The following is a 26,192-nucleotide window of genomic DNA, read 5'->3' on the forward strand; positions in this document are numbered from 1 at the left end:
AGCATCAAGGAAGCACGTAATAGCGTATGCTAGTCGCACCCTTACAACCGCTGAACGTAACTACAGTGTCACAGATCTCGAAGTGCTAGCGGTAATCTGGTCCTTGAAACATTTCAGAGATATAGTCTATGGTTATCCAGTGCATATCCAAACAGACCACCTTCCACTATGTGATTTGTTCAAGAATCGCAACCTAACAGGTAGACTAGCTAGATGGTCTATCATCATCCAGGACTTTAATCCCACTTTTCAATATGTACCAGGCAAGTTGAATGTAGTCGCAGACGCACTCTCACATCACGTAGCAGCAGCTATAACATCACTGCAGCCCCTCACTTGCGCATGCTCACCTTCCTCAATGACAGTGATTTCATTATGGATCAATTTTCTCTGGCCTTCAGCCGTTCATGGGTTCATCCAACAGTTGTGTTTCCCCCTGTGGTTATCGCTTTCATAGGTTTTCTACTCATCATCTGTGCAGTGCATTGTTGTGTCAGAAAAATGGAACGTCGACTCCAGGATATCAGAGTCGCTACAGGCATAGTACGCCCTACACACGACGTAGAAACTCCCCATAATTAGTGCCCTCGCATTCCGTGACTACCATTGCCATCTAACATTTAACCACACTGTGAACAGCACTCTGCCTACTAGAAAATGATGGTATTTCTTTCATGCATTACTGAGTGACAGTGTATCCTACAGAAAATACAAAAAAAAAAAATGAAGGAACAACAACAATAGAACTCTCATATCTACTCCTTGTTTCTCATGTATCAAACTATTATTGTGTACTTCCCATTATGTTTATATATCCCTTCGACCCTTACTGGATTTGTACCTATTATTCCTTGTATATCTTATATGTATATATCCTTCTAATTCCCTTCCCTCAACATGGCCGTGTCTCCTCTACTGCCCCTGTATCATACTTATCCCTTGTACGAACCTCCCCGGTCCTGCCTTACTACTATATTCACCCACCATTTAACTCCTGGTGTCAGGAGACACCATCTCCGCTACCTGGGGGAGTAGTGTACCCCCTCCACAATATGTCTACCCCCGATGCATATATGTTCCCCCCCAATGCATACATGCCCCCACTAAATTTGCTAGGTCAGCATGCTCTCCCACGCCTGAAGACGGCGTTATTGCATCAGTTGATATCGGGCAGCCGAGAAGGGTAGACTATTTTACTGTGAGCTTGTAATAAACTCCTTATCTAGCTGTTTGTACACGGAGTTTCTATCACCAAAGTATTGCAAGTTACATATGCGCACTTGTTTACTATTACCGGTTACCTCAAATGACCTCCGACTGGTGACCTCAAACGACCTCAGAGGTCAACCTCTCATAGCCTATGTCCAAACTGAAAGTTATGTGAGTCTCCATGCCAAAAATTGGGCTGCTGGATTCAGTCGTTGGAGCGTGTATTACCGGTGACCTCAAATGACCTCCGACCAGTGACCTCAAGTGATCTCGGAGGTCAACCTAACATAGCCTATGTCCGAAATGGAGGTCATGTGAGTCTCCATACCAAAAATTGGGCTGCAGGGGTACCCGGCGTTGCTCGGGCTAAAAAAGGTGAACACTGTACCAGTGACCTCAAATGATCCAGACCTGAATTTTGATCCACTGAAAACCATCCTTGGGTCACCCCGATTCAGAATATATATGGGCCAGGGCGTCTCTGGCCCTTGGTTTGGGCGTGAATGAAGGACAAACAAGCAAACAAACAAACAAACAGATAGATAGGTATACAGATAGATGCGGATATAGATATAGGTAGATAGATAAACAGACAGATAGATATGATATAGATGGATAGGTAGATTGACAGATAGATATGATATGTGTATATCTACATTCTCTCTCTGTGTATATCTATTTATCAATCTATCTATCTATCTATCTGTCTCTCTACATTTATCTGTCTATCTATCTACATCTATCTGTCTATCTCTGTCTATCTATCTATCTATCTATATCTATCTATCTATCTATATACGGTATATATTATGCATGGTTTCATGCTTTATTTCATAACTACGTGTCCTTGCAGTGGTGTGGGTGGGTGCAAAGCGCAGTAAGTGGCTGGACGGACGTCCTGTGTCAAAGGATGAGTGGTGGCACGGTCGGCCTGGTTTTAGCCGCAGCTTGTGTGTGTGGGCCGGTCACATAGGGGTTAAGCATGGCACAGGAGCTGACCGTTGCTCCAACCCAGGGCCCTCACTCTGCCAAATTGAGGCCATCTACTCTTAAGGTAATGATAGATTTATGGAATCATGATTTCACATTTCCTTGGTACATTGTGTAGGATACAGCAACAGTTATGAGCGCCTGTTATGTCAAATTAAGTCTATATATGTCTTGATTTCACAATCTCGATAATTGTTGAAAGGGATGTATTGTATCTATGTCAGGAAACTGTGGTAAATAAAATGTACAATGGTATCGGCCCGACTATTATCCTGTAGGTACAGGCGGTCACACTACTGCCTTAAACACTCAACATTGTTGGTCCCCACCACCCGAGAGGTGAAAAAACAAAAAGTATCTACTCGAGAAACGAAACATCCACGAGAGAAGAGTAATGGAGCATGATTAATGAGGAAGGGGAAAATGCATTGATGGGATACTGTTAAAATATTTGTGTGGCTAGTTGTAAAACAGTATACAAGAAAGGCAAGAACGTGACTCATGATAAAAATCATGCACATACCAACATATGATTGAATCAAGAATACAGTTTGTATTGTTACTCTTGCTTTGGCTTTTTTGGGGGGAGGAAACAACTTTGTTTTTCTAGCCTTTTGTTCCTTCTTTGCACAGAAATAGTAATTAAATAACGATTCATCTAAGTGTGAAACCAGTGGACTGCAAGTTGAAGTTGCCCTATTCAGATGGTTTACCATCCGTCTTTCGGGGGACAGAGTAGTTGATGGACGTGTGGATGTAAGTGCCTCCGCGTGAAGGCGTCCCTGTCCAGCACCAAGAATACGGATAATTACTGTATATGATCTGCTCTGATCTGCTTTTACAAATCTGTATAAATTATATACCCTAGTGTGTGCAAAATGCTTCACTCTCGATAGATAATAATTCTTTCCTTACTATCACTTACGTGTGCAAAGCAAAAACATCATTATCTTTGATATCCGTATTGATTGAAACCGTAAGTTATAACAGCATAATACTAATGAGGATATTCTTATTCGTTCACAAGTCTGTTGTAATGTCTCACACAGCTTTTTTGGAAAATACAGTAAATGTTGCTTATGTGCTGCATAATTAAGTAATGAGAGCAAAAATTTTACCAGAACAAAATCTCTCTCTCTCTCTCTCTCTCTCTCTCTCTCACACACACACACACACACACACACACACACACACACACACACACACACACACACACTGCCTGTAACCTTCACCACTGTGTCCAGACATCCTGGAATGGACGGATCTTGAATTTGGTTTTCTCTTCGTTCATTTTTACTTGGGAATCATTAATATTGCAGGCTCTCCCTTTTGCGTTTTTTTTTTTTCTTTTTTTTTACATAAACTCTTAGTAATCACTTATTGGTGTTTCAGAATCTTGGACTGATATTTTTGGGATTCTCACTTCACGAATAGGGAGAACTGACGACACAAGTGCACTCTATATCTGCGGTATGGCAATGAATAAAAAATGAAATGTTGATCAGTTAACTAAATTCCCAACATCGTAGCTGAAAATGTTGCCAGCCAACTTTCAGAGTAATGTACCGAAGATCAAGTTCGCCGGTTTCCATTGGCGATACTTGACTTTTAAAATATTTTATTGCCTGCTCAAAAGACCGAAACCATACAATTCAGTTGGGTTTCATATATTTATTTTTCATTTACTAGTATTCATTTTTTATTAATTCTTTCTATCTATATATTGCCAGACGCCTTAATCCAGTAAGGGATGGTCACAAACAAATCGCCTCCATATCGCTCGGTCCCCCGCCATTTCACTGCCATGCTCTCAGCTCACGACCACCCCTCTCTCATATACCTCTCCACTCCATTTCTCCATCTCACCCTTGGCCTTCCCATCCCTTTCCCCCTACACCTCACTAACATAAACTCTCCTCGTTAGTCTCTCGCTCTCCATTCTCTCCACATGATTGAACTACCTCAATGTATTTCTCCTAACGCTTTCTGTCACATCCACACCACAACGCACCCTCACTTTCTCATTTGTCTGTCTGTCTCTCCGTGTAACTCCACATGCTCCTCTCAGATAACTCATTTCCACTGCTCTCACTCTTGACTTGTGTCCTTCCAACAAGGTCCAAGCTTTAATTCCATACGTTAGAGTTGGTATCACAACACTGTCATGCAGTAACTTTTTCACTTCCATGCTCACTTCCCTGTTTCTTATCTCTGCTTTCAGAGAACCAGCAACTTTTCTTCCTTGATGTACACTTTCAAGCACTTCACCCTCCAAACTTCCAGCCTTACTCATCACACTATCCAAGTACATAAATGCACTTACATTTTCCCTCATTATCCAAATTCACTGTACAGTACATCCAGCGACTTCATTTCTGTCGACGACAATAACTTTACTCATCCCTACATTCACCTTTAAATTCCGTTTCTTACACACTCTTCCAAACTCATTCACCAAGCCTTGCAGTTTTTCTTCGTCTTCACTTAACAATACAGTATCATCTGCAAACAACAGTACAGGTAGTTTCCAAACGTTGCATTCTCTCATTAAAGCCGCTTCAACATCCACTGTCCTGCCTTGTATCTCTTTTATAACCCCATCCATATACAGACTGAACAACCATGGAGACCTGACACATCCCTGTTTCAGTTCAACATTCATATTGAAAAATTCGCTCTTTTCACAATCCACACATATTGCAGCCTTAGCCCCGTTATACATACTCTTCACTGCATTCAACAACTTCTCATTTACACCACATATTTTTAATATTTTCCACATTCATTGTCTATCCACCCTGTCATATGTTTTCTCTAAATCCATGAAAGCTGCATACAGCTTCTTTCCTTTCTCTTGAAACTTTTCCACTAGAGACTAAAGAATTTAGCTCTGATCTACACAACCCCTTCCCTTCCTAAAACCTCCCTGTTCTTCACCATCTACTTCCTCTGTTATTTCCTTGACCCTGTCAATAAGTATCCTACCGTACACTTTTCCTATTACACTAAGAAAACAAATGCCCTATGATTACCACACACTTCTTTTCCCCCCTTCCCTTTGTACAGGAGAATAATTATACCTGACTTCCAGTCTTCTGGGACTCTACCTCCCTCCCAGGCCAATCTGCACATATTCCAAATCCATTCTACTGCTATGCCTCCCCAATATTTCAGCATCTCACTACACACTCCCTCAATTCCTGGGTCTTACCCTAATTTGACTTTCTACATTGCTTCCACAGCTTCATCCTAGTGATTTCTTTGTCTCATCTGACCTCCCTCCGTCTCCAAGCCATTCCCCAGCCACTTATCTTCACATCACTTTCATTCTCTATGTTTAACAGTTCCTAAAAGTGTTCTTTCCATTTGCTCACACATTCTTCCTTCTCCATTATTAATGTGCCAGTTATATTTTTCACTCCCCGACTAACTTCTTCATTACACTGTCTTACTCCCTACATCTTTCTAGGACATTATCTTTCTCTCCATTTTACACTCAAATTTCTTTTAAATTCCTCATCCACTCTCTTCTCACGCTTTCTTACTAATCTTTTCATCTCTCTCTTACTCTCTACATATAACCCCCTCTTCTGTCTGTCAACTTCCTCCATGCCCAGCTTCCCAGCCACTTACTATATGCTTTCTTCATTCGTGCCACAGCTTGTCTCACCTCTTCATTCCGCCATGCCGTTCCTTGCACTCCCTTTCGTCTTCTCTCAGCCCCACACACCACCTCACATGCTGCACAGATTTCTTCTGTGAACATCTTACACACACCTTGCACCTCCCCCATCTGCTCTCCAAATCATATTTTCCCAAGTGCTCCTCCACTTCTCTCTTCTACTCGTACATTTTTCTATCCTCTTGCAACCTCTCTACCCTCCTTGTACGGGCTGCTTCTTCCTGTCCTTCCCTCATTCTATTCCTCCTTTGCATTTGAACCTTGACGTTCGCCATCACCACATAATGTCAGCTTGTCCACTCCCCCAACTTCTGTATGCTCATGCATCCATTACACGCCTCATTCTGTCGTCCACACACACAAAATCAATTATTGCCTTCTGTTCATTCAGTTCACCACACACCCCTCTCATCACTCGCCACATATACCTAAAAGAGGGTATTGGCTATCATCAATCTCCCCTCCCCAGACAAATGTCCATTAGAGGACTACCATTCTCATCCATTTCTGCAGGCATACCCCACTCACCAACTACAACATCCACCCTCACATTCCCGACTTTGCCATCCATATCTCCAATCAAAAACACTCGCTCATTGCTTTCAAACTTTTCCATGCACTTTTCCACATTTGCCAAGAACTCTTCTTTCACTCTACTTGCATGATGTTGCATTGGCGCATACACACACACACAATCACCCACATCTGTCGTCCTACTTTCAATCTTACCCACACAATCCTTGAGCCAACTGATCCATACTCTTTTATATTCTCCTTCCATCTCTTGCACACAACAGTACACACTCCTTTTTTTGCCCTCTCATTCTCACCTACTCCCGCACATATACCCCATTCGTACTCCCACTCTTACTCACCTCACCATTTAGTCTCAGTATTTCCACATATGTCCACTTTTGCATCCTCAAGCACCTGGACCGCTCGCTGGTGCAGTGGTAACGTTCTCGCTTGCCAACTGGTGGACGGGAGTTCGAGCCTCGCTCAGGTTGCGAAAAGTTTCACTGACGAAGTGGGTGGTTACTGTCCCCCTGGAGCAAGGGGACGGGTGTGTGCGTGTGTGAAGGTCACAGCCTTGCCCTTAGATCGGACTATATGAGCTCTCAGCTCCCTTCCGGGAGGGTAAAAGCTGACGATCACGACCATCAAGTGATCCTTACCGACTCGGTGAATTCGCACCCCTTACATTCCATGTCGCAATCCGTACCATGCTTTCGTTTGGTCCTTAGTCGTCACCTCTTGGTCAATCCAGGTCTGAGGCTTCATGTTTGTGTTTTTAGTTGTTTTCCGGGATGGAGCACTAACCCTCCGCCAGCCCACTTGCTGTCATGTAGGGAACACGTGTTGGTTGGTCGTAAGGTTACCACCCAGTGCTGTAAATGATTTTCTGGTTCACAGAAAATTATTTGGCTTGCCACTCAATGTGGAGCTACCCTAAAACAGAGTACCGCTACACTAAGTGGGTGGATGTTGGGCGCCCCCACCTACCATCTGTAAGTTGCATAATATCTATTGGATATTAGTCAGAACTGCAAGGAAGTAAAAAGTACGTTCAGAGATGCTATAAGCATTATAATTTTGGATATACTGTATATTGACTTCACAGAATAATAGACCGTTAGCGACCTAGGAATAGTTAATGTTCAAAGAACTTGTGTTCCCAGTTTCATATCTTGATTTTTTTTTTTTTTATGATAAAGTTTGCATTTTGCATGCAGAAAATGAAAATTCCATAACCCATTTAGTCACTGTTTCAACATATTAATACAACTGATAGGTTTCGAATAAATCACCGAAAATTACGAAAATTACCTAAGTTTTGCATTGTATAATATATTATCTTTATTTATGCATTGTAGAACATATTATCTTTATTTAAATTCTTCGATTGTTTTCTTGATACCTTTTTCTATTTCCATGAAGGCTATGAGTACTTATACGATATTTGTTGTATATGGTAAGCAAAATGCTGAAGAGCATAATACAGTATTTACAAATAATGCAACCGTGGTACTTGCTAGTGCAGCGTTTGTGTGTGTGTGTGTGTGTGTGTGTGTGTGTGTGTGTGTGTGGTTCAGAACACATTCACGGTAAAAATAAGCGTACTCTACGAATATATCTCATAAACACTGTCTAAGCACACGCTGCAAGAGTACATTTATTACTCACCCACTTCAGCACAGGTTACGATGCTTCCCGAACGTGAACATGGAATGTAGAGGAGGAAACTAAGTGCTTGTTGGAGTAATTTTGTACAAATGTGTGTGTGTGTGTGTGTGTGTGTGTAATTTACCGGGTCGGTCAGATCACTTGATGGTTGTGATCGTCAGCTTTTACCCTCCCGGAAGGGAGCTGAGAGCTCATATAGTCCGATCTAAGGGCAAGGCTGTGACCTTCACACACGCACACACCCGTCTCCTTGCTCAAGGGGGACAGTAACCACCCACTTCGTCAGTGTAACTTTTCGCAACCTGAGCGAGGCGCGAACTCCCGTCCACCAGTTGGCAAGCGAGAAAGTTACCACTGCACCAGCGAGCGGTGTGTGTGTGTGTGTGTGTGTGTGTGTGTGTGTGTGTGTGTGTGTGTGTGTGTGTGTGTGTGTGTGTGTGTTCTATATCTGAAGATTACTCATTCACTGGGGTGAATGCCGCTGTGGTGTATAGCCTCACATGGCCTGACTCATACTCCAACTCACCCATGAAAGTTTCTCTATGCAAGTGTCCAGACAGTGGCTCTTCTTCCAGGTAACTCCCGGCAGGAACAGTCTATTTGCTCCAGCAATGAGTTTTGCAGCTTTCCTCTTGGTCTCCTCTATTCTGAGTTTACTTTCTGATACTAGTCTAGTAGCCAAACCAAAATTTTAGGGTTACCTTCAAATGTTGTCTGTAGTTTTGTTCTTGGTGTCATTTGAACGCTAAGAAGTTGTAGATTAAGAATCTGACGGGTGCCCTCCTGTCACCCTGGATCATTTTGAGTAATTTAAGATAGCGTCCAAGATGGCCGCCAATTACGAAATGTGCTGAAGTGATGCTGTTCAGCAATGGTACAGTTCTCATTATTTCCATGACTAACTCGACAATGATATATATTTTGTTTATAGGAATGCTTTTCTAATCAGTCATCTAAATCAAGTTAGTAAAGAGAATGGCGAAATAGTGGTTTTACTACACTAGCTCATTGCATTTATGCATACTTGCTTCTGCTGTACTCATTATTCCTGTATATTTATCTTTCTTTTATGTTGCTAACACATTTTTTTTTTTTAGGCATCTTGTATATTGATTGGTAATGACTGATGGTGGCAGTATTGTATAAGGCTTTCATGGTCATAGTAATTTCTGCAGACGAAGAGGAAGAGGTACAAGCTTTGTTTAAATGTGATTGTTCAATAACATCATGGTTGATTACTTCATTAATTATCAAATAATTGAATTTAACTTTCAGGAAGAAAAATTGTGCAGTGCATGGTTGTGGATTAGGTGGAAGAGTAGTACAGTATAATGTATGTGGTGCGGGTGAATGCTTAACATCACAGGGATGAAAAGTGACGTGACCGCTTCTGTTATTCCACATTTAAATACAACTGCTGTGATAAACAAGACCGACTGACTGAATGTGGTTCCAGTAGGATTAGCAGTATTATTAGGTGCAGTAAAATTTACAATGATGGGAAAGCAGATCGATGTTATGACTACAGCATCAAAGCCACAGCCAGTCCATCTAGGACAAAGGATGCAAGTAGAGTTCATAAACTAGGTCTGAATACAACATTACCACCACAGAAGGAGATTCTGGGTGTTGCAGAGAACAAGGTCCAACTCATAGATTTCAGTCTAACTCATAGATTTCATATGCATGGAACTGAGCAGTGATTCTGAATTCCACCAGAAGAGCCTTCAAAATCACATTTGAGTAATAACAGGTCAAAAAACAACTCCCACTGAGATCAGTAATGGTACTGTGGTGGTATACAGGCATGACATGGATGCTAGCTATGAAGAGGCTGCTGTTATCATTATACAACAACTTCTCTTTCTTCAAGACTCTTCAAAAGAAATTGCTGTAATCTCAGATGACACAGATTTTTTTACCCTCCTGTTGTATTATTACTTGACAGAAAATATCACTACAGTGATAGTCATGGAATCACCGGTCAAAGACAGAGCTATCACTAACATAAAGAGACAGTTGACAAGCATGAAGTAATAGTAGAGAATATGCTTGTGGCTCACTGTTGTGTGGATGTGACACCGTGGCTTTAAGTTATGATTTTGGGAAAGGTGCTGAGCTAAAGGCATTGCGGTCTGGGTTGTCATTGTCACTTCCTGGCGATACTCATGCACCAATGTCAGATGTGGTGAAACAAGCCACGAAATTCATGACTGCATGTTACAGAGTTCCACACTCTGGCAGCATGTCAGAGGCTCGTGTGACATGCTGTTCATCAGCGCTTGGCAAGGGAAGTACAACGACACCAGTCTTAACTCTCTCCGACCTACGAATGAATCCTTTGCAGAGAATGTCAAGCGTGTCCACTACCAGACATGCATTTGGAAATCAGTGAAGGACCCACTGTCAATAAGTTGATAGGTAGGTAGGTATGTATCTAGGTAGGTAGGTGCCACCAGTGTCAATAATGTGGATTTTGTGGAGAATTGTTGCCATCAGTGTTGGGTGTCGTAGAGTATTGTCGATTACTGTTGCTGCCAAATGTATATAATAGTCGTAGCTTAGGAGGTTGGAGTTGTAGTTGTAGATTGGCGAGGCATCTATGTCACCAGTATAGATTAATGTGGGCGACTACCAATGTAAAGAGTCGTGAGGCGTTGGATAATCTGGAGATTGTGTATTTGTGGGTTTTAGCTCTCTAGTCTCGAGGTAGACCTTTCTCTGTCTCACGTCCTCCCTCTATCTATCTTGTATCGTAAGAGAAGGTGAGGTAGAGACACCCTGGGGTTAATGGGTTTTATTGTTCACTGTCTACCCCTGCACTTGTGTGATGGACAGAGTGACGTGACCCACTGGGATTGTAGTTGTAGATTGGCGAGGCACCTATGTCACCAGTATTGTTTAATGTGGGCTACTACCAAGGTAAAGAGTCGTGAGGCGTTGGATAGCCTTATGATTGCGTATATGTGGGTTTTATCTCTCTAGGCTCCAAGTAGTGCATTTTCTGTCTCCCTCCCCCCTCCCCCGTCTGTCTTGTATCGTAAGAGAAGGTGAGGTAGAGACACCATGGAGTTGAGGGCTTTTACTGTGACTCAGTTATATTGTTCACTGTCTACCCCTGCACTTGTGTGAAATACAGAGTGATGTGACCCACTGATCGTCAGAGTGACAGCTAATCTCTTACTGGCTGCCAACCTCCCACTCTACTGCCTGTCTCCTATTCTCCCCAATCTCCTACTGACTCCTTCACTTGATTTCTGGGTATACTCGCATAATACTGCCTGGTGTCCGGCTGTCTGACGTGTGTGTGTGTAGGTGTGTGTGTATAGTGTTTAGCATGCGTCCGTCACGTGGCTAACTGGCTTCCGTGTGTTACAGTACATCATGTGTTTGACATACGTCGAGTGTTTGACATTCTTGGTAGTCTGGACTAGGGAATGTTTGTGTTGCTCATCTTGATGTACTAGACATAGCCATCTGATTATTACATATTGTGCTATGGTTACATTAATGCCGATAACTACTGTACTACGTAATGTGCTATGACCATATTAATACCTATACCACATCCACCATGCGTGGACGTTGAAAATCTTGAATGCATAAAGGATATGCAAGCAAGTCCTTAGATCCTGTAACAATGCCTCCAAATGTCCCTGGCACCAGACAGTGTTTTAAAGTTAATACTGTGCAGCTGCAAAAGTGAAGATGCACCACGCTGGACACTGCACTGTGGTTGCAGAGCAACCAATTTGTCATGCACAATTTCCTGACATTGCAGGGGACGTGAATGTTTTGACATATGCTCAGTAATCAGGTTGACCAAAGTGCAGAAATGTCATTCTTTGTTTGACTCTTGTATAATTGTATACATAAGCGTTTCATTTCTTGACTTGTCCAAATTGGTTGCTTCTATGTTTCCAGAAGCCGTTCTTTGAGTCTAAGAGAATTATCTCTCACTTAATATACTATAGCACTAGCCGTGTGTGTGTGTGTGTGTGTGTGTGTGTATTTTGGGCAGCTGAAACTACACATTCAAATCGCACCAAAATTGGCACAAAAATCGCAAAAAATTCGTTGATGTGAAAAAACTTGGTCCCATCACGATTGAAAAACTTTTACTATATTTAATGAGCGATCAAAGTTTGACCAAAAAACGCCGCTCCCAGCGTAAGTACGTGAATTTAGGGTTGCGTTCACCGTACAGTTTTTGATGGCTTTATATAAATGCGACTTGGATTACCTGAAATGATCGCAACGAGCGTGTGAGGCGCAAGGAAACGAGTGAGAAGGACAAGGAAACGAGTGCGAAGCACGAGAAAGCGAGTGCGCAGTGCAACAGCCCTCCGCAGGAGCAAGTGTGAGGGGCCCAAAGGGCCCACGAGCACTTGCGTGTAACTAATTTATAAGATTTTGGACACTTGAATGGCTTCTCTGAATACTTCTAGCAAGGTTAAGATATTATTGTGGTATTTTGGTTCCACTCATAATTTGGAAGGTAAAGAGCATCCTTTAGTAAAGTTTCCCACAACATGAATGTTCATCATAAAGAAACTTTGTAATTTCATATAATTTCACAAGAGAATTTTTTTTTTTTTTTTCATATCTAGGCCTGATTAAGACACGTGGTTTAGGTTTGGTACAGTTTTATGGATGTACAATTCAGCCATATATAGGTAGAACTTAGCGCTGTGTTGGTCGTAAGTTTGGTATTTACATGGTGTTTCGGTATTTGTAAAGTGTTAATTAATGTTCAATTTAAGCTGTATGGAAGCTTAATATGATTTTGTGGTCCATACCAATAAATTTTTCCTATTTTGATATGTTGGAAACATGATTTGGCTTAATACTTCATCAGAATTTAGATTTGATATGATCGAATAATTTTCTTTCTTCACATACTCAGACCATTTTTTGGTTCATTTATGGCCCCATCGTAATTGTCTGCATAATCATGAAGCATTTGCTTGCAAGTGCTTCTCTCAAGGATTTGGTACACAATTACCATAAAAATATGCAAACATACACAATTTAAATGAGTACTACTTTGTGAATGCAACTTATTTCTAATGTGACGGCCATATTGGATGCCATCTTGAATTATGCAAAATGCTTAAGAGTGACAAGAGGGCACCTGGCAGATTTTTAATCTACAGTACATATTCTTAGCTTTCAAATGATACCAAGATCAAAACTACAGACAACATCTGAAGATTCATCCCAGTATCTGCTGGACTAGCAAGATCAAAACCCAAGAGCTTGCCAAGTGCTTGTATGGCCAGAGTTCAAGTTCACGTATTATGCCGGTAATAGGCCTCACCTCAGTCTCATGTATTGTTCATTATACACTCGGGGGTATCGTTGATACTCCATGATCATGTGATGCCACTTAGTACCATAAGAATTAATAAGCTGCTCCAAAGTAATGTTAAGCGACCATGTCTCAATGTAAGACAAGGAGCACCAGCACCTTTAAGATATAAAGCGTCATCCTTTGGCATGAATAATGACAACGACAGATACTCGAAATGAGTGTACCCATAACACCATAAACCACGCAAGTGCAAGAGAAAATATCATCTGACCCACCACTGTTAAGGATTGCAATACCAAGATAAGGGAAGCTCTCCAGGACCTCTGTGTGCACACTACAAGCCTGAACAAACTGTACTATTTTATCCATCAGCCCACCAGATGCCTGAATATTGGTCTTGGTCCATGTTACCTTCAAGTCCAAGCGACTTCACCTCCTCGTGAAGTGCTTCGAGATCACTCAGGAGTACCTTAAGCGACTATGTTAAGCAAAAGTGGATCATCAGCAAAGTCAAAATCAGTAACCATAAAAGAACTAATTGATGATCCACAGTAACTCTAACCAGAAGGAAAAATCAGAGCCAGAAGTAACCCTTTCCAATGCTAGTAAAGTACAAAACGACAAGGGATGTCTGTAGTTAGAGTGATCCCCATAAAAGTCGGAGTGTTGTAAACGCAATGTGTGTGTGTGTATTAGAGACTATGTGTGCCATCGACGGAACTGGCAGAGTGCGAACATCTGCAAAGGAATGAAAGGGCATACTACCAGCATCCATTTAATTTTCCGGCACGGTTTGGATTCGATCCCTAGACTCGGGGCACACGTATCACGTGACGAGTATAATATCGCCCGAGCCACAACAGCTACAATGAGCTCTCGGTAATTATTTGCCTGTATATTTTTCTCTGATTCAAGATAGTACGCACTGCATGCACAATGGTAGCAGCTTGGATCGAATAATGAAGATGATGATGACTGAGGTGATGTACAGACAATGATACGTGTTGATTAGATACTATCAGCAATACCAGTGCTGGGCAGGTGTGCAAACACTTGTGCAAAGCGCAATTGCGCACCATTGTGCTCCAGTGAATATCGTTTGTGCATTGTGCACTGCACCAGACCATGCGCAATATTGTGCCTTCGCACATGAAAAGGCAGGTGCACAAGCACAAATTTAGTTGCGCTTGCACAACGAAATTTGCACTTGCGCACCTGCCTTGTGCACCTGTCCTGTGGATTGCGCACTGCGCATTCCAAGGTACACGTGATCTTGGGAGCTCCCCATATGTCTGGACAAGGGATGGGGGAGGCTCGGGCGGGTTGTGAGAGTTCTGCTGGGGGGAGGCGGGAGGGACGGAGGGTAGTAGCATTTTTAAAAATGCTTCAACAGAGATAATGTATTTTAATACTTTTTAAATTATTATTATTAGTAAATAATAATAAATTAAAAATACATTATTTATTAGGAGTAGCATATGCAGTTCCTTACAAAAATCATTAGAACATTTAAATCAAATATGTATGTATGTATCCATCTATCTATTGCCAGACGCCTTAATCCCGTACAAGGTGGCCACAAACAAATCTCCTCCACGTCGCCCTGTCCCCCGCCATTTCACTGCCCTGCTCCCAAATCACACCTCGCTCTCCCATATACCTGTCCACTCCATCCCATCTCATCCTCGGCCTCCCCCTGCCTCTTCCCCCTTCTATTTCACTCACATACACTCTCCTCTTCAGTCTCTCACTCTTCATCCTCTCCACATGGCCAAACCACCCCAGTGTGTTCCTCCTAACGCTTCCTTTCACATCCACATCCACACCACAATGTTCCTTTATATCCTCATTTGTCAGCCTATCTCTCCATGTGACTCGACAGGCTTCTCTTAAATAACTCATTTCCACTGCTCTCACTTTTGACGTGTGTCCTTCCAACAACGTCCAAGCTTCACTTCCATACGTTAGAGTTGGTATCACAATACTGTCAAGTAGTAACTTCTTCACTTCCATGCTCACTTCCCTGTTTCTTATCATTGCTTTCAAGGAACCAGCAACCTTTCTTCCTTGTTGTACCCTTCCAAGCACTTCACCCTCCAAACCTCCATCCTTACTCATCACACTCCCCAAGTACTTAAACGTACTCACATTTTCCATTTCCTCACCATCCAACCTCACTGTACATTCACTGACTTCACCTCTCTCAAAGACCATCACTTTACTCTTTCCTACATTCACCTTTAGATTCCGTTTCTTACACACACTCACAAATTCATCCACCAAGCCTTGCAGCTCCCCTTCGTCTTCACTTAACAACACAGTATCATCTGCAAACAACAGTACAAGGAGTTTCCAAACACTACCCTCTCTCACTAGGGCCACTCCAACATCCACTGCCCTACCTTGTATCTCTTTTATTATCCCATCCATGTACAGATTGAACAACCATGGAGACATGACACATCCCTGTTTCAACCCAACCTCCAAAGAGAAAAACTCACTCAGTTCACCATCCACACGCACTGCAGCCTTAGCACCCTCATACATACTCTTCACAGCATTCAACAGCTTCCCATCTACTCCATATATTCTTAATACTTTCCACAATCCTAGTCTATCCACCCTGTCATATGCTCTCTCCAAATCCATGAAGGCTGCATACAACTTTCTCTTCTCTAGAGACTTTTCCACTAAAGATCTAAGAATGAATATATGAGCTACACAGCTTCTTCCCTTCTTAAAGCCTCTCTGTTCTTCTCCAACTAATTCCTCTGTTATTTCCCTAACTCTGTCAATAAATATCCTACCATACACTTTTCCTATTACACTAAGAAGTCATATGGCCCTATGATTACCACACACTTCTTTTTCCCCTTTTCCATTGTACAAGGGAATAATTATACCTGACTTCCAATCCTCCGGGACTCTACCTTCCTCCCAGGCCAATCTGCACATCTTCCACATCCATTCTACTGCTATCTCTCCCCCATGCTTCAGCATTTCACCACACACTCCATCAATTCCTTGGGCTTTCCCCAGTTTGACTTTCTTCATTGCTTCCACAACTTCTGCCCTACCGATTTCTTCCTGTCTTCTTGCCTCCCTCCTTTTCCCAGCCATTCCCCAGCCACTTATACTCGCATCACTTCCATCCTCTATGTTCATCAATTCCTTAAAGTGTTCTCTCCATCTGCTCATTTTTTCTCCTTTCTCCACTAGGAATCTACCATTTTTATCTTTCACTCCCCTACAAACTTACTGCCACCCTGTCTTACTCTCTTCACCTCTTTCCAGTACATTTTCTTACAGTCCTTCCACTTTACACTCAAATTCCTTCCAAATTTCTCATCCACTCTCTTCTTACTCTCTCTTACTAATCTTTTCACCTCTCTCTTGCTTTCTACATATAACTCTCTCTTCCACCTCTCAACTTCTTCCACGCCCCTATTTCTCATCCATTCATTGTATGCTTTCTTCTTTTGTGCCACAGCATGTCTCACCTCTTCATTCCACCATGCTGTTCCTTGCAACCCCTTCCATCTTCTCCTCACCCCACACACCACATCACATGCTGCACATATTTCTTCTGTGAATATCTTGCACATACCTTCCACGTCCCCCATCTGCTCCAATTCATATTTACCCAATTGTTTCCCCACTTCTCTCTTATATTCTGCCTTTTTCTCATCCTCTTGTAACCTTCCCACTCTCCTTGCAACTACTCCTTCCTCCCGTCCTTCCCTTTTTCTATTTCTCCATCTTACTTGGATCTTGTTTCTGACCACCACCAAGTGGTGGTCAGAAAGTCCACTCCCCCAACCTCTATAAGCTCTTGCATCCATTACACATCTTCGCATCCTTTCATCCACACACACATAAGTCAGTCATTGCCTTCCTTTCATTCAGTTCACCACCACCCTTCTCATCACTCGCCATGTATACCTGTGGATCATTCTGTGCCTGAAGAGGGTATTGGCTATCACCAACCCCCTCCCGGCACAAATGTCCACTAACGCCTATCGTTCTCATCTATCTCAGCAGGCACACCCCACTCACCAACTATTCCATCCACCTTCACATTCCCTACTTTACCATTCATATCACCAATCAAAAACACTCTCATTCCTTCCAAACTTTTCCATATACACTTCCACGTTTGTCCAGAACTCTTCTGTCACTCTGCTTGCACGATGTTGCGTTGGTGCATGCATGCACACAATCGCCCACATTTGTATTCCAGCTTTCAATCTTACCCACACAATCCTTGAGCCAACTGATCCATACTCTCTTATGATCTTCTTCCATCTTTTTCTGACAACAGTACACACTCCTTCTTTTTCCCTCTCATTCTCACCTACTTCTGCACATATACCACATCCATACTCCCATTCTCTCACACTCTCTCCTCTCCTTAGTTTCAGTTACTCTACATACATCCGCTTTCGCACCCTCAAGCACCTGGGCAATCTCTCTCTCTCTTTCACCTCATCATTTGCACCCCTTACATTCCATGTCACAGTCTGTACCATGTCCTTTGTCCGGTCCTTGGTCGTTATCTTTTGGTCAGTCCTTGTCTGAGGCTTCTTGTTCGTCTTTTTAGTTAGCTGTTTTCTGGGGAGGGGCACTAACCCACAGTCTAATAATTTATTAAGGTGTGAATATTTGATTTAAATAATATGTTTTAGTGATTTTTGTGAGGAATTACGAATGTTATTGTATATCTATATTGAATTATTAAATAAGACGTCTTGCGAAAATGCAGATAAAACTAAAACTTGCAACAGCACAGCCTTTGTTTCCCTGTTCGTCCGCCTCGCAGCATGCTCACTCCTCTGTTTGAACTTCCACGAGTGAAAAAGTTACTACATGACGGTATTGTGATACCAACTCTAATGTATGGAAGTGATGCTTTGACCTTGTTGGAGGGACAGAAATCAAGAGTGAGATCTGTGGAAATAAATGAGTTATTTGAGAGGAGCATGTGGAGTTACATGGAGAGACAGACTGGCAAATGAGGAAGTGAAGGAGCGTTGTGGTGTGGATGTGAATGTGATAGGAAGCGTTAGGAGAAACTCAGTGAGGTGGTCTGGTCATATGGAGAGGATGGACAGTGAGAGACTAACGAGGAGAGTGTATGTGAGTGAGGTGGAGGGGGGGAGAGGAAGGGGGTGGCCAAGGATGAGATATAGGGATGGAGTTGAGAAGTATATGAGGGAAGGGAGTGTGAGCTGGGAGCAGGGCAGTGAAATGGTGGGGGGCAGGGTGACGTGGAGGCGATTTATTGCTTGTTTGTGGCCAGTGGCCACCCCTTACGGGATGAAGGCGTCTGGCAATAGATTGATAGAATAATAATAAATTAAAAGTAGGTATGCTAATTTATTTAAATATCTCAATATTTTACAGGAATTCCCACAAATATATACAAATAGTTTGTGCTAGCGCCTAGTGACATTGCGCGAGCAAAATTTTAGGTTGTGCACTTGCGCAAATTACAAATAATAGAGAATAATAATAATAAATAAAAGTAAGTATGCTGTTTTATTTAAATATCTCACTTTTTAACTAATTCCCACAAATATATGCAAATGGTTTGTGCTTGCACTTTGCAACATTGTGCAAGCTAAATATTTGTCAGATTGTGTACTTGCTCTTGCGCAAATAGTGAACTGTGGATTGCGCATTGTGCTTGCGCAAGGTCCTTCATCATTTGCGCTGCCCACCACTGAGCAATACAGCAGACACTCAGTAATTTACACAGGACAAATTTTTGCTAAACAGGTTAGACACAGCAAGATAACTCATGACCCGGCCTAGTAAACATGAAAAAACTATGTGCAGAGATATTCCAAAATTTGGTCCTTATCCACAAGGACATTGGAAAGTCCTGCATGATGACGTATGCCAGCATGGCTGCCAAACATGGCTGCTGCAATGCTGCATGCTCACTCATTATCCCCTAATTCTTCCTCTCTCCGTTGCCTACGCCAGTTGACCTTGAACCCTAGCTTCTCCACATGTGTTATAATCACCATGCGATCCTGGTCCTGTGTAACAATCTCAGTGCTCTTTGATGTGTTGTGGTTTCCTGGGCTTCTGCTGCGCCCGCAAGTGGTGCCAATGAGAGATCATATTGTGTGCTTTTATCTCTCGAAGGAACACAACATAAATGAGTCAAAAGTGCACACAGTGCGAAAGTCGCATGAAAGGACTGAACACTCAGTCCAGCTTTGACGTGATGCTGACACAAGTAGGCATTCTTATATGAGAAATTATGTGTTAATGAAATCAGAGAAAAAGATTTATCGTTTCGTGTGTGCTCAAAAGCAAGTGAATATGGCAATGGGCAGTAATGTCATTTGCCAGAAGGCTGCTGAAATTTACAGAGAAGATCAAGTGATGCGAGCTAAAAATCTTCCACCTTTCTCTGGTAGCAAGGGCTGGTTTACAAGACTCTTCAACCTCAAAGAACTGCACTATCTACAGGTGTGTTGATAGGCAGGGGCTGCAGACATGCCCGTGGCCGAAACTCTCCTTGTTTCCTTTAGGAAGGGGGTTATTAGATCAGCTGTTAAGTATAGACGAAACTGGTCTATTTTGGAAACGATTTCCCTCTTACACCTTCCTGATGACGGAGGAAAGCTTGGCACGCAAGTTCAAGGCCTACAAAGAGTTTCTTACCCTACTGTTTGCTTGTAGCACCACAGGCAAATGTAAGGTAACGCCTCCCCAGCCCACAACCTGTCAGTGATGGCTAGGGGAGCGACATTGAGGGGCTGCAGGCCTAGCCTCAGCCCTAGAGGGGCTGTAGGCATTGCCCATTTCGCCTTCTCTAGCCCCTCAGCCTTGTATACCTCCTTCCTCGACACCCAAACATCATTCCGTCCCCTGTTGTAGTAAATGATCACCACTTATTTTTTTCAATGTAAGGATGAAGGAACAAAAGACTAGAAGCCCACATGATTGTGCCTCCAAGAAAAAATAAAAAGATAATAGAGAGCCGAATCCAGGATCTGTTCATTTCACACACTGCATTTGAAAGACTGGGGGTCATAGGCAGTAAGAAATACAGAAAAAGGAATACAGTTCCAAAGTTGGTTGCTGCATACATGAAGGACTGGGAGTAAAGGTTAACACTTCCATCAGAGAGTTGGATAGAAAATGGACTACTTTGTACACTCAAATTAACCCATTATTGTACCTAGTGATGTTCTCAGAGGTTGTATGCGACCTACAATGAATGTCAGGCGTGATTAGGAAGGTATAAAATTTTTAAAAGTTTTCAAGATGGTCAGTGGAGAGACTGGGAAAGTGTTTGGATTTCACCATACCAATTTGCCATATAACAGAGGTTTCAATGGGGCAATTTATGCGTTTATATTTGCACTGTAAAATTCTCGTATACATTAGCACCACAAAATGAGGGTCTACTGTATTTCTTATTACAATACAGGTCTGACATGAGGCACTCTTGTCTGGAGAAAAAGTATGTACGAAAATGTGAATCGTATGCATTTATTTCAAGTAACAGTGACCATGTTAATTGACTTGCACAACTGGGGAACAATCAAACATACTGATTTTTAATGCAAATAAATTCTTTCGGTGGTATGCAGTTAGACACAACTTGTACTTTACTTGTACATTATACCCTTACACTCCAGGAACGTTTTCATTTCAATCAGACTATCCACCAGATGATTTGCTTCAACTAATGAATGATCTCTAGTAGTTAAAGGGTTACTTAGACCTAAATAGCACCCCCGCAGTTCGAAGTCTTTCCTAAGCTCAATAAAATGAAGGTATCAATAATAACCCAGGGAAAACATCACCAGATTGAAGGGTCTAACAAGGCTGTTTCTTTACTTGTCTTTAACCCACAACTTCCTGGTGTTTCAGACTGGTGCCGATGTCTGGCTGCCCCAACCTGTCATCATCGACACCGTGGCCAGGGGTCACAAACTACTCCACCAGCATCTCCCTCTCGCTACTCAGACTCTGATGTACCAGAAGACCAGAGAGACATGGGAAGGTCCTTCTTTCTTCTCTCCCTGACCTCCCTGTATAATAAAGTAATATGATACATTTCCCTCCTCTTGTAACTAAGGGTCCCTTTTGCACGAAAAACAAAGAAACTCGTGAAAGGTTCTACATGCTCCTTGTCCTTCCTGCCGAAAGAAATCTGGGTCATGACGGGGAGTTGGTCTTGACCCCTTCAGTATGAGATGGCACACTTTTGTATTCCTGGCACGACCAGAAGATTTTATTTAAGAAAGACCTCTTATATTGAGGAGGCTGGTGAAGGCTATACCTGATCCTTGTATTTCGAAAAATCTTCTCTGAGCTGAAAAAAAAGAAAAAAGTTCTGACTGTAATGCTAGGTGTTTTAGGGTCGGTTTCCCGTCCCACTAACGCCTAGTTTGTAGCTGGTTCTCTTTCTAGACCGGAGCTTAGACAAATAAGAGAGAGGCAGAACACAAAAACTCAAGGCAACAACCTTACATGTGTATTGCTAAATTCTACAATGGAATGGGTAGATGTCACAAGAATAATTATGCTGAACAATTGTAATCCTAAGGCCTAGATTATGGGTGTTAGTATCGCACAGGATACTACTTAGGACAAGATCGGGTAAGGTGAATAGCACTACAATCAGGAATCTTGGGGCAGTGAAGCAAAACGCTATTATTTGGGAAAGTGTAAGTTCTGTATATCGGATGGAGTTTGTGGCACTGTTTTCACTGCTGGCAGTCTAACTTGTTTGTCTGTCGTGTCGTTAATTATTGTTCTTGCACTGGGGCCTCCATACGATCTTAGGGTGAGGTTGTGTCACTATATGGTAGCATATTCACTTAGACATTCATTTCACTGCCCTGCCGTATTCACTGTTTCACTGTTATCTTACTTATTCCACCTCTCTTTTGTATTATTACTGATGCTTTTCTCACTGACTTCCCACATTCTGATAACTCACTGTTCTGCCCTTACTTCAGTATGTCACGGACACTGTGCTTTCACTGTCACTCACTTTTGGGACTATGCTTAATGGCAGTCAGGGCCGTAGGGCCCGGCTACTGGCCGTGGCCTTCTGAGGGCGCAGCTATCGGCCGTCGCTAGGGCCTGGCTACTGGTCGTGGCCTTCTAAGGACGCAGCTACCAGCCGTCGCTAGGGCCTGGCTACTGGCCGTGGCCTTCTAAGGACGCAGCTACCGGCCGTCGCTAGGGCCTGGCTACTGGCCATGGCCTGGGGATGTGAGCAGCTACAGGCCGACTCAAGGGCACCTTCAGAGCGGCTACCAGCTGTCTCCTTATTACCTCTGGAGAGGATACCGGCCGTCTCCTGCAGGAGGTCGAGCGGCTACAGGCCGTCTCTTGAGGGGCACCTTCAGAGCAGCTACCGGCCGTCTCCTGATGAAGGTGGAAGTGGCTACTGGCCGTCTCCTTATTACCTCTGAGCGGCTGCAGGCCGTCTCCTGTAGGAGGGTCGAGCGGCTACAGGAAGTCTTGTTTAGGGCACCTTCAGAGCGGCTTCTGGCCGCCTTCTGATGAAGGCAGGAGTGGCTACCGGCCGTCTCCTTATTACCTCCAGAGCGGCTGCAGGCTGTCTCCTTATTACCTCCAGAGCGGCTGCAGGCCGTCTCCTGTAGGAGGGTTGAGCGGCTACTGGCTGTCTCAGGGGTGCTGACTGGGGCTAGAGTAATAGCCCCACCCTGTGGTTGTTGGTGGTTGGCTCGCCCGGAAGGTAGTCTTGCTTTCCTGCAATGGTGGCAGCGGGTGAGCTCCGGGACATAGGGACGCACAACTTGGGTGGACTTATGTCCCTGTCACCCGGAGTCCAGTCGCGCTGAATATGCTCCTCCTTGGGCTTCTTCCGGGGGTGTTGGGTTGCCCTTGGTGATACTATACTGCATTTTACTGATAGTATAAAATAAATTACATCACCAGACGGAAATAGTTAAGCTTGTTCATAAACTTCAGGCCAGAGACGCTGCCACAAGTCGGTTGGCTTCAACCGCTTATGCCCAAGGTCATTTCTCTCTCTCTCTCTCTCTTTCTCTCTCTCTCTCTCTCTCTCTCTCGTTGCTATCAGATGATTATATTCAGGTCAGGAAACATCCCCGATTGGTGGCTTGGTTAACGAATGCCCTATCTAACCCCTCCAGTATTGATGTTATCACCAAAACTGAATACAATTGTTTGGAGGCAGAAAGAACAGAATATAAAAGATGACATCATACTGAAGGGCATATCTACAATAAGTAGTGGTCTCATAACCATGGGAGACTTCATACCATTTGTTTAGTCACTTTCATGCATATATTGTACTCAACCCGTAACCCGTGGAATGCAGCAGGGAGTTTTTTTTTTTTATGCGAGGAAGAAGGAACCAAACGCCATGAGCCCGCAGTAACAGTTCCCTCCAAGAGAAAAACAAAATACAATAGAAAGCCAAATTTAAGATCCGATCACTTTGAGATGCCTGGACACACTGCGTTTGAAAGACTGGAGATCATAGGGAGCAGGAAATACAGACAGAGGGAGACAGTTCCAGAGCTGACCTGTTGCATAAATGAAAGACTGGGAGTAACGGTTAACTCTTGCGTTAGAGAGTTGGACAGAAAAGGGATGAGAGTTTGCTGCCAGACGGGTGCAACGTGCCCGTTGTAGAGGTGGAGGAATGCAAGCAGACAGTTCAGAGGAGCAGTGACCATTAAAGTAGCGATAGAAAAGAGATAAAGATGCAACAGTGCGGCGAAGAGACAGAGGTTGAAGGGAGTCAGTAAGAGGAGGAGAGTTAATGAGACGAAAAGCCTTTGACTCCACCCTATTGAGAAGAGCTGTATGTGGGGAGCCTCCCCACACATGAGAGTTGTACTCCACACAGGGGCGGATAAAACCCCCGTATAGAGACGACAATTATGCAGGGGTAAAGAAAGAGCGGAGTCGGCTTAGCACACCCAATCTCTTGGAAGCAGATTTTACAAGAGATGTAATATGATCTTTCCAAGATAAGTCCTGAGTAAATGAAACCCCAAGCATGTTCAAGGATGATGCAGGATTAAGCTGAATATTATTAAACATTAGTGGGTATACCTGTGGAAGATTTTGTCGGGTTGATAGGTATAAGAACTGAGTCTTAGATGCATTAAAAACAACCATATTATTTTTACCTCAGTCAGAGATACGAGCCAAGTCAGACATTAGGTGTGCCATAGCCTCAGCCCTTGTTTGTTGAAGCAACTGTTGAGATGGGCGTTGCGGGAACCAAATGGAAAGGTGAAGGGTGGAGTCATCAGCGTATGAGTGAATAGGGTTAGATGTACAGCTTAGAAGATCATTGATGAATAAAAGGAAGAGAGTTGGTGATAGGACAGAGCCCAAGGAACACCACTGCTGATAGACCTAGGAGAAGAATGATGGCCGTCTACAACAACGACTATAGAACGACCAGAAAGGAAGCTAGCGATGAAGGCACAGATAGAAGGATAGAAACCGTAGAAGGGCAGTTTGGAAATTAAAGATTTATGCCAGACTCGATCGAAAGCCTTTAAGATGTCAAGTGCAATGGCAAAGCTTTCGCCAAAGTCCCGAAAGGAGGATGACCAGGAGTCTGAAAGGTAGGTGAGAAGATCGCCAGTGGAGCGTCCCTGACGGAACCCATACTGACGATCGGAAAGAAGGTTGTGATAGGAAAGATGCCTTAAAATTTTTCTATTGAGAATTGACTCAAAAACTTTTGAAATACAGGACGTTAAAGCAATTGGACGATAGTTGGAGGGTTGGGAGTGGTCACCCTTCTTTGGGACTGGCTGAATGAGAGCAAACTTCCAGCAAGAAGGAAAGGTACAAGTTGACAAAGGTGAAAGAGTTTGCCTAGGCAGGGTGTAAGCACAGAAGTGCAGTTCTTGAGAACAACAGGAGGGACCCCATCAGGCCCATATGCCTTGTTAGTACTGAGGCCAGTGATGGCATGACAGGCTCTGAAGAGCAGTATGGTCGATCTCGTGGCCATTGCAAAATGCATTCAAATGTACACCATCATCATGAAAATGGTATTACACACCTACCCGTGAAATATTGTTGTTCAGCTCACCATAGATATGGAGTTATTGTGGGCATAAATTTCCCAGTTGGCGGGGAACTGGCAACAATACGAGCAGGGATCACCCTTGTCAAAGCTACAACGAACTGTCAGACTCAGTTGGTCCAGCAAGCCATAGTTGAGTGCAACGGGCCACTTTGGAAAATTATTTCATCATTCCCTCTCTTCCCTTACCTCCCTGTTGGTCTTCCATTCAGTTTTATCATTAAAAACTCTTGACAGATTTGAGCCTTCCTCGGGTACTTCATGGTATTTTGGTCAGGAAGCACGTGAATTTTGTTCATAGTAGCTACAGTTCCTTTGTTTCTGGATCTAACCTAAGGGGTGGGAATAAGAGGTGATAGAAAGCCAAATATCCCATAAAAAATCGAGTTACGTTACTCTTCGAGAAATTTTGTTGTGCATTGTTAAAATTCCTGCTCATATGAGGTAGGTCACATGCCCCTTGAGTTGTCTCAAGGATAAGTTGCACACCACAGGTTAATTCTTTCTTTATGATAAATCTGTTAGTTTCTTTACTGGATATGGACAGTTTACTGCATTAACCCCTTAACCACGGGGCATCACTTTTGTGATGCTTGGGAGCAAGGGATCATACTGCGGGGTGTCACTTTTGTGATTCTGTGTTATTTTGAATTCGCCCAGGCTTTCAAGTGGTGGCTTGTATCATCTATCAGTACTGCCAATGTCCAACACTAGTCAGCACTCCTAAT

At 43.1% G+C, this 26,192-nt stretch overlaps 1 protein-coding gene across 1 annotated transcript in view; it reads left to right on the forward strand.

Moving 5' to 3' along the window:
- The window catches only part of LOC145413665 (uncharacterized), a 135,032-nt gene extending 132,770 nt beyond the window's left edge, over positions 1-2,262 (forward strand). Inside the window, exon 12 of the mRNA XM_080283322.1 lies at positions 2,063-2,262. Within this exon, the coding sequence (XP_080139448.1) occupies positions 2,063-2,262 (200 nt within the window). The remainder of the gene's footprint in view (positions 1-2,062) is intronic.
- Positions 2,263-26,192: the final 23,930 nt, after the last annotated feature.

This window comes from Coenobita brevimanus, chromosome 97 (genome assembly GCF_032717465.1).
Source record: "Coenobita brevimanus isolate Jiangsu-jjx chromosome 97, ASM3271746v2, whole genome shotgun sequence".
Lineage (NCBI taxonomy): Eukaryota > Metazoa > Arthropoda > Malacostraca > Decapoda > Coenobitidae > Coenobita > Coenobita brevimanus.